The 9,355-nt window shown below is 48.5% G+C and overlaps 1 protein-coding gene across 1 annotated transcript in view; it reads right to left on the bottom strand.

Annotated features, from left to right (window-relative positions):
* Positions 1 to 6,401, bottom strand: part of ADCY10 (adenylate cyclase 10) — a 67,065-nt gene extending 60,664 nt beyond the window's left edge. The window contains exons 1-3 of the mRNA XM_025196728.1: positions 6,283 to 6,401; positions 4,368 to 4,461; positions 3,656 to 3,744 (exon numbers count right to left, since the gene is read on the bottom strand). Coding sequence (XP_025052513.1) covers positions 3,656 to 3,744; positions 4,368 to 4,461; positions 6,283 to 6,324 — 225 coding nt within the window. The 5' untranslated portion in view covers positions 6,325 to 6,401. The remainder of the gene's footprint in view (positions 1 to 3,655; positions 3,745 to 4,367; positions 4,462 to 6,282) is intronic.
* Between the last annotated feature and the right edge of the window lie 2,954 nt (positions 6,402 to 9,355).

Raw genomic sequence — 9,355 nt, 5'->3', positions numbered from 1 at the left:
GGCTGCATACTGCTGGAGGTGGCAGGGAAGCGCCGCAGGGTATGTGGGCTCTAGGCTGTTGTGGGGTGTGGGGGGGGTGCTGACCAGCTCAGGGGAACACATGCAGGGGTCCCATGCACACCCCACCATACCCACAAACCCTCCCCCACAAACCTGACAACCACACCATCCCCCACACACAATCACACACCCCACAAACACCGCAGCCACCCACACCGTCCCCCGCACCTCCCCTACCTGCACCCACACATACACACAAACACACACCCGCACACCTCTGGGGGGAGCCCCACTCACTGCTATGTGCACACACCCAACCACACACACACACACACCACCCCACACACACCCCACACCCACCCAACCACCCTCCCTTCACACACCACACAAACCCCATACCCACCCACACACACATCCCCACAAAAAATGCACCCACAAATGCACCCCCACACACAGCCTCCCCCATAAACCCCATACCCACCCCCCATGCCCCTCCACACTCCCCTGCAATATACAAGAGTAAGACCTCATTTTGAGCTATTATGGAATCACCTCCATATACACCATACAAACATACACAATTTTTTTTTAAAATAAAATTTAAATATGTTATTGTCAATGTTTGATTTTTAATATATAATTTTTTTTTCTGGTTCCAAGATGGCAAACCCCCTTCCCAAAAGGAGTACTTCTGGGGGCAAGGGGAGGGATTTCTGGTGGCAAAGGTCAGAGATTAGGGCAAGGGACTTCAGCTCCCAAGATGGTGACCAGGGGGCAGGGCGCCTGTCAAGGGGCAGAGCTACCCTTGCAGCCCTCAACAGCTTGCCAAATCTTGTTAAGTGGCCATCCATGCAAAATAATTGCCCACCCCTGTGCTAACTCCTTGTGGGTATATGTGATCTATCAGCTGTGGACGTAGAAAGTCCCTTTCCCATTAAAGAAAACCACACTTCAGTCTTAGCATGATAAACTTTTTACCACAATCTGGAGTAATCCCCAAAGTGAGAACATCTGTCTCCCCATAAACTGTATGATTTTGGAAGTTTCTAAGAGATCATTGGAAAATCCCCATAGAGTTACACTGGAGAGAGGTGAACCCAGGGAAGAAGGGTTTCTTCAACAAACCAAAGAACCTAAAGATTTATTTGGAAAAGTAAAATCAATCACACCCCACCTCCAAAAGTCCACATCTAGTGTGTTGCTATAGATTTTCCTAGCCATCCCTGAGCTAAACATGCCTCTCAAGCCCCTGGCAGACCTTATACTTGAGCTGCAATTTACCTGTTACAACACATTTAGACTATTAATGGTGCAACAAAAAGCAAAACTAGCCACAAAATTACTACACAAAAAATTGTAGCAATTTTGTGGCTGGTTTCCATGGGGCCTTAATTTGAATGTGTGCCACAGTAGATGGTACCAGGGCTCCAATGGGCCCAAGTGGGTCCTTCCTGCTGCTGATCAGCTGATTAGTAGCAGCATGAGGACACTGCTGGTGCTTGAATGGGCCCCAGTATGTCCCTACGTACCGTTGATCAGCAGCAACATGAGGACTACCCTGGAGCCCATGCAAGCCCCTATGCTGCCGCTGATCAGCAATTGACTCCAGGGACTTGAACCAGCCTGTTGCGTGCCTGGAACCAGCTAATAATCAGCTGATTGCTGGGCACCTTTGCAGGTGCAGATGGAGCTGAGATCATGATCCTGGGCTCCCCCTGTACTGGCAAGGAGGGCACAATTGGGGTCTGATTCCTGATCCCAAAATCACACTTTCTGCTATGCACATGTAGCATGGCAGGAGGCGTGATTGTTGGGATCACAGACAAGATCACATCACACCTTTAACTAAGTATCTGTTGGTGGCCTCAATTTCTTTATACACTCCTGTGTAATACCTCAAAACCAGAAGGATGGTGAGTTACAAATGGCTATTTTGCCTTTCAAAGGTCGGGCCATGATGTCTCTGGAAGGTGGGAGAGGCAGGATCCTCCAGATCAGTGACCTTTTAGTTTGTCTTTTAAAACTATTGAGAATGGCCACTGGATCTGCAGTGACATGGGCTGTCTATACATGTGCTCTGTGGTGGGGAGGGGGGGACACTTTAATTAGAGAGCTGCTTTAATTAAAGCGCCCAGTGTCACATGTATTCAGTGTCCCGTGCTTCAAAATGGCAGTGGGGGCACTTTAACTAAATCTCATTCGATGAGCTTGCCACTATTTTGAAATGTGGGGACGCTAAATACATATAACATGTCCACTCCAGCAGACTTGCAGCAGACTCAGTTAATCAAGTCTGCTCCAATGCATGCTAATTAGCAGGTGTCAGAGCAGAGCTCCATCACGTGTATAGGTGCCCATGATGGATCCAAAGAGCAACTCATTCCCCACTGGAGAAGTTAAAGAACAGATGCAGATCTGTAGCAAAGATCAGTACAGAAGACATATGGGGCATCTCTATTCACCCTTTCTCATAGCACAAGAGCAGCAGAAGAACCAGTGCAGACAAATAGTGGCAAACTGAGCAGCAGAAACACTTTGGTCCACAACTTAGTTATCTGTGGAACTCTTCATCACAAGGTATCACTGCAGCCAGTCACTTAGCCAGATTTGAAAAATGACTGGAGCCTTCCATGCATAACAAAAGGATCTGGTGTTCTAACATACAGGTTCTTCTTTGCTCAACATAACCCAAGAGTTTCATAAGGGATAGACTTCAGATTCCAAGGGTGCTTGTACAAGTGACAAGGGTCTAGTTCGGTTTAGTTCTCCCTAAACTGAAAAGGAGGATTTTAAAAACCCACTGTTTCCACCATTTCAATTTAGGGAGAACTAATGGTGAGGGAGTGGGGCTGGGGCAGGGACAGGCACTGCCCAGCTGGGGCGGAGCGTGGGACAGAACCACAAGCGGCTCATCCGGGGCATGGGGGGGGGGGTAGCTCCCACCACTGTGCACACCCCATGAGGACATGGGAGGCAAGTGTCCCTGGATCTGGGCACAGGATGAGGAAGGGCTGCTGCTGTGGGCTGGGGGCTGCACGAGGTTCTTCCCAGTGGGGGGCTGGGCCAGGCTGCACTTGGGGCAGGCAGTGGTGCTAGGGGAGGGGGTTGGTGGGGCTATGGCAAATTTTGGGATGGCTGCAGCACCCCCATCCCAGTACTGCCACTGCCCGCACTGAGCGTAACCCTGCCCAACCTCTCCACTGGGAAGAGCCCAGCACTGCCCCTGACCCCAGCCCACATCAGCAGCCTGCCCTCACCCCATATGCAGATCCAGGGGCACATGCTCCCTATGCCTTCCCGGGGTATGCACTGCAGTGGGAGCCGTATCCCCCCAACATGCCCTGGACAAGCCACTCACATCTCAGTCCCACGCCCCACCCTGGCTGTGCAGCATCTGTCCCTTCCCCAGCCCTACTCCCTTCCTCACCGTGGGGGCCTCAATCTGCCCCCCCTTTGCCTCTCCCCCCACAACAGACTTACCAGCCAGATTCAAATGCTCTCCATGCTGCCGGGTTGTCCTCCTGAGCATGCATGGGGCATTTATTGGCCACATCAGCCAAAAAAAGCTGATTGCTGATACTTTCCATTTTCCTTATATTGATGCCGATCCGATATGGAACCGATGTATCAGTACACCTCTAATTTACAACAGTACCTTCTTCAGAATGTTCCTCATCACGTATTTCCGTAGGCATTTTTCCAGTTCATTGTTACCCTCCACCATAGAGACTTTTCTAAGGACTCCTATGGAAGAAAATTCAGGATTTTGAACTAGAGAAGGAACAGCTTGTGGCTGAAGCACAAGCCTAGGTGTGTAGAAATCAGTGCTTCTTCCTAGATTCTGTTGTGTGACGTTTGGCTAGTCCCGTAAGGCAGGCTTTTGCATAGAAATTTAGTGGACCTGAGCAGTGTCAGGGTGGGGCTTGGGATTCTTGTCTACTTTATTATCATCTTGAAAATGCAAAATCACTGCCTGAGATATTCTAGCCAACTCCTCCTTCCAGCTCCACCAACATTTCTCACCCTTACAGAATACCCACAAGCCCTGCAAAGGGCTTCCCTGAAGTGTCTCTTCTTGGAAACCAGGGATCTCCAAGCAGCTACCAGAAAAGGTGGGGAAAATATCTTTTCTCATCCCTTGTCAAAATTCCCTTTTGCCACTACCTAGCCAGCTTGAAACCACCAGAAAGGAGGAAGAGCTGGAGGTGAGAAGCAGCTTGCTACCTCAGAGCTTTGTTGGCAGGAAGTACAGGAGGCCAGAATAAGAGGGACAGTAGCTTGCTAACCCCTTCATGCAAGTCATACAAAGTGGTCTTTTACAAATCCCATCCTCCTGGGGGTCACAGAGGTAGTACAGAGGGACTCACCTAAATTCCTAGCATCAGGATAGTGTCGTAGGTAGTGTGTATATTCCTTAAAGGCAAGCGAATCCAGTGGAAAAATGTTCTTTAAGTATCTAACCTGAATATATGCAAAATTAAAAGGATAAATCAGTTTACATGAGACTAGAGTTAGTTAAGAAAATACTCCCACCCGTCACTGTTATCTCCATCCTTAGCTTCCCTGTCAAGTTTGTGGTGATACAGCAAAATAAGGGAGTGGTACTCAGCAAGGAGTTTTTGGCTGGAGTAAAGCAAGTGACCATATGCACAGCAAATACAACAAAATGGCTCTTCAGCCTGGACTTCAAATATAAGAACTGGGATGTTGTTTTTAGCAAGGGGTGACGGTCAAAGGGAAGAGTTGTGGAGGAAATTCATTATCCTTTCAAACCCCTGGGCAATAATGGTGCACAGGGCAGTGCTGGCTGCTGTGCACACAGCCATCAGTTGTACTGATGGCTATTTTTGGCCACCCCCCTCCCCCTTCCAAAAGCAGTACCTGGAGCTAATGCCCTGATTCCACCCCTTCAGTTATGCTACTGCCTGGGATGTAGTGATGTAGTGCAGAAAAGAAGCAACATGAGATACAACAGCATTTTTATCCCTTTGTGTGACCCCTTTTAGCGCTCTCACCAAGCCCCTGTCTCAAATCCAAATCTCTTGTCTCCCTTTATAGATACGTGCCCTAAGGCTATGCAAAACGGCACTGTTCCATTTCAACTTCAGTTTCGAGGTCTGGCCAGAACAGTGTTTTGTATCGAATTTCATTTCAAGTCGAAACAGTGAGGCTGTTTTGACACTGTTTCAACATTTCACCTGACCATGGGGCTGGGGAAAGGAACTCAGCCCAGCTGGGGGCAGGAAGTCAGCCCAGACAGTGCGATCTAGTGCAGGGGGTGGGAAGTCAGCCCAGTTGGACTGACTTCCCATTTCCAGTGCTATGGTCGAAACGTTTCAACTTTCAAAATGTTTCGACTAGCCTCGTTTTGTTTTGAGGCTATTTCGACACCCTTTGTTTTGCTTCGATTTTGCTGTTTCGACCTCAAAATGAGTCGAAACAGTGTTGAAATGAAATGGCTGGCAAAATTTCACATAGCCTTAATGTGCACCACCCTGATTCACCCACACCCTCATCTACTTACCAACTTTTCAGCCTTCCCAACACAGCTCCTCCCTAGCCTGGCTCAGATGCTCACTGAACACCCAGCTTTCCTTCTACTCAGAAACACATCCCACACACATGCCCAGGCCCTAGACTGAGACCCTTCATCTCAACTACACCCTCCACAGTTCACAACCATACCCTCAATTCTAAACCCTCACTCATCAAACCATCTCAGGCTCAGTATAACCCTACACATCCCTCAGATTTAGAAAACCCACCCTAGACTACAAAATCTTTCCCCCTTACTTGCCACCTGATGGAAATCCCTCAGGTCAGAACTCTTCTCTGTACCTTGCTTGGAAAATTCCTGCTTCCCTTGCCCTGTGCCTCCTTCCTCTGCTTTTTTCCCACCTCTTGCAAGGTTCCAGGGGCTAGAGATTACAAGGAATACACCTGGGTAGTCCCGGAGTCCCTTTCTTTAGGGCTAACACTGCAAAAGCTTGAATTTCTTGTTCTGTGCTTCCTCCCTGCCTAGAATGTTTGTGCAGCAAGGCCAAAAGTTTCCCAGTGGCTGCCCCACTGCAAGTCCCTGAATAGCAGTAGATTGTCTTATCCTCTGCAATACAGTGGCTGTGCAACAGAGTACTCCCAGCTGCTCTCTCAGACCCACACATTAATACCAGATATGCACAGAAGCAGAAATGTTGTCCTCCAATACACACATGCCAATCTACAAAACAGTATTTTATAACCCTACTGGATGAGACTCATCATTGTGTAGTCCCTAGTGCCCACCTTAACAGCTCTTTGACCTTTAATTCTTTCAGTTTCAATCATGTTCCGGTCACAGAGCTCCCAGCAATTTGGCGATAGAATAACTTCACTCGCATTTGCTAGGCTTTGAGCCAAACGAACTTCATCCACTGCCCGGCCAATTACCAGAAAATACTGGTGCTTGTTGTCTCCAACAACAACTTTGGAGATATGACCTGCAGAGAGTCCTGTTAAGAGAGAAACTAGGTTGTTGGGGAGTAAAGCAAAATGTTTTTACTTTACGATTTGCAATATAGGTATCTCTATTTAGTTTTGGAAGCCAAATTAGACATCCAAAATGTCTCTCTCAGGGTGGAAAACTTAAATCAGTTCTCGATGCTATATGATACTTATTGCAGGATACAAGTCTTTCTAGCACATGGCTTTACAAATATTTAAACAGTATGGGAGAGAGATTATATACTCATAATATATAAATATAATTCTAACTTTGTGTCATTTGTTGTAGAGTTGCAAACCATCTCCCATTAATCTGCCTAAGTTAGATCATTAACTTCCAAAAAGATCACCTCTTAGTTGGAAATTCTTCATGGTTTGTCTGTTTCCAGATAACCAACTTATTTAACATTTGAAACCTAATGCTTACCCCCTTCCCATTTAAAATAACCATTGCCAAATGTTTTCTTTTACACACAATCTACCCAAAAACAACTGAAGCTTAAAGTGTGTTACTTGGTATATAGCTAATGTCCAGTTAGGCAATCATGCATGAACACATTCAAAGTGCTTTGGTTGGATAGTAAAGTGATAAGCAATTCATTAAACCCTTCTGAGCCTGCTCAGTAAAGTATCTATTAATGGCAAAACTCAGTATGAAAAACAATCAAAACACAACCCCCCCCCCACACACACTATCGTTTGGGACACCATGGAGCATCCTGTCTACCAGGCCCCAGATGGGGCCCAGCAAACAGAGGAGCTGCGTACTCACACTGAGTGCTGAACCATTTGACAAGAAGAGACATTGTAACTGAAAAAAACTTGTAGAAAAACTTACAAATAAAAACTACCCCCTTCCCACCACAGTCTTCACATCAAGAAAGACAGAAAAGTAATCACAAGTTCCTGAAGAACCCAAACTAAGTGTCTGACTATGTTCTGCCTGCCAAACAGGCAGCTGCATGAACAAAGCCATTATTAAAGGCCCATCTGCCAACCTGAATGACTAACAACTCCCTGATGTTAGCAGTCAGATGTAGAGCTGGTCAAAAAATGTTTTCCTCCCATAGAAAGTATCAGTGAAACAAAACAAAACGAAACAACATAACCATTCACCTGGATGTTTTGTATAGAAAATGTTCATTTTCAGCAGAAATTTAAATACAAAAATATTCCAGCCAAAAACAAAAAAAAGTGACCTCAACCTTTTTATAAAAAGTGATTCAGAAATACTGACACTTTGCCTCATAGCAGTTACAGTTTAGGTGGCTGAAGCTCCCAGTTTCCCCATTAAGCCAGTCTCCCTCATTGGACTATTTCCTCCACCTTCATTAGGCAGCTTATCACTGAAGCCCTTGGGTAGGCTTTAGGGCAGTGATTCTCAACTGGGGTCCATAAGACTTCCCCAAGGGGTGCTGCAGTGCCTGGCCCCTATGCAAGTAGGTAAGTATGCTGCTCACTCCTCCCCAGGAGGAGTGCACAGATTGTTGCTGCCCTAAGCAAATGAAATTTTGCTCCCTCACCCCCCCCTTGTAACATACTTGGGACCTGGTGAAGGCAGGCACCAGACAGCCCCAGAGCGGGCAGTTAAGCAGTGCAACAGTTGCCCTGCTCACTTCTGTACATGCCCAGACTCCCAAGGTGGCTCCCACGAGCATGTATGACATGTGTGCACACCTTTTTTGCCACTCCCTTCAATCTTCCACAGCCACCTGCATATCTGGCTGGTTATGCCAGCCCTGCTCCCCCCACCCCCTACTCACCCCAGAGTCCTGAGGCTGCCTCTGTATGGGCTTCTCTGAGCAGCATGCTCTGCCACGGGTGGGTGGGCAAATGCATGGACACAGAGCTGTGCTTTTCAGCCTGACTTTTGTCTCCCAGCTCACTGCACATTCCCAGGGATGATGGGAAGGGCCATGGGGAAAGGTCTGCTCTGGACCCCAAAGCAAGTCTCCAAAGGAACAGCTGTGATGGCAGGAGCTGCACCTGCCCCCTGTGTACGGACTGAGGGCAGGGAGAGGGCTCCCTGCTCCTCTTCTAAGCTTCACATCTGTTGTCCCCCCATCCCTGCACCTCTGACACCCTCAGTGCCCCACCATATGCTAAGTGTGTCTAGTGGGCTCGCCATTTTAGCCTGGCAAGCCCAGCTTGGAGAAGACACTTTAGATTGGTGGAACATTTCTACCAATCAGGTAGCAGCTGGGAGGGGCTTGCCCTGCCACTACTGGGTGCGGGGGTGAGAAGCCCCTGGACCGGACCTGACTGAAGACTGCACTTTGCAGGTCGGGCAGACTTCAGGGGCGGGGTCTCCGGTGTAGATAAAAGCCCAACACGCTGAGCATGCTGGGCAGAGATGGTGAGGGACACTGGAGGGGAAAGAGCCTTCACAGGATCCCTTCTTCACCCCAGCACAGGGCTCAGGCTCTGGGAGCCGCGTCAAGGCAGCTTGAGCCTGCATCCTCAGCAGAGGGCTGGACAGAGCGGTGTGCGGACTGGCACACAGAGAGCTGGCCCTGGGAGCAGCTTAATGCTGCTCAGGTTAGCCCTGGTGTAAGCCAGATAACCAAAGCCCTGCAGTGTGGCCCAGCCAAAGAACTAAAAGAGCCCTGGAGCCTAGAGCAGGGCCTGAGAAAGGGGAGGCCTAGGCATAAGGTTAGGTAAACCCAGCCAGCAGCGACTAGATTCCCACCCCCACAAGAGCTGGAAGAACCCTTGGTGCCCAAAGCGGGGCACAAGGCCAGGAGGGGAGGTCTCAGAGTGACGCAGACAACACTGGTGGGGCCTCTGATTGAGCGAAGGGCTCTGAGGCCCAGTTGGCGGCTCCTCGAAGAAAAAGTTGCTGGTGGAGTTGGGTCCGGTAGAGGGAGGCATTCCT

This window comes from Alligator sinensis, unplaced genomic scaffold, assembly GCF_000455745.1.
Source record: "Alligator sinensis unplaced genomic scaffold, ASM45574v1 scaffold31_1, whole genome shotgun sequence".
NCBI classification, from domain to species: domain Eukaryota; kingdom Metazoa; phylum Chordata; order Crocodylia; family Alligatoridae; genus Alligator; species Alligator sinensis.
The sequence above is the reverse complement of the archived record's forward strand: the minus strand, read 5'-3'. Positions and strand labels throughout refer to the sequence as shown.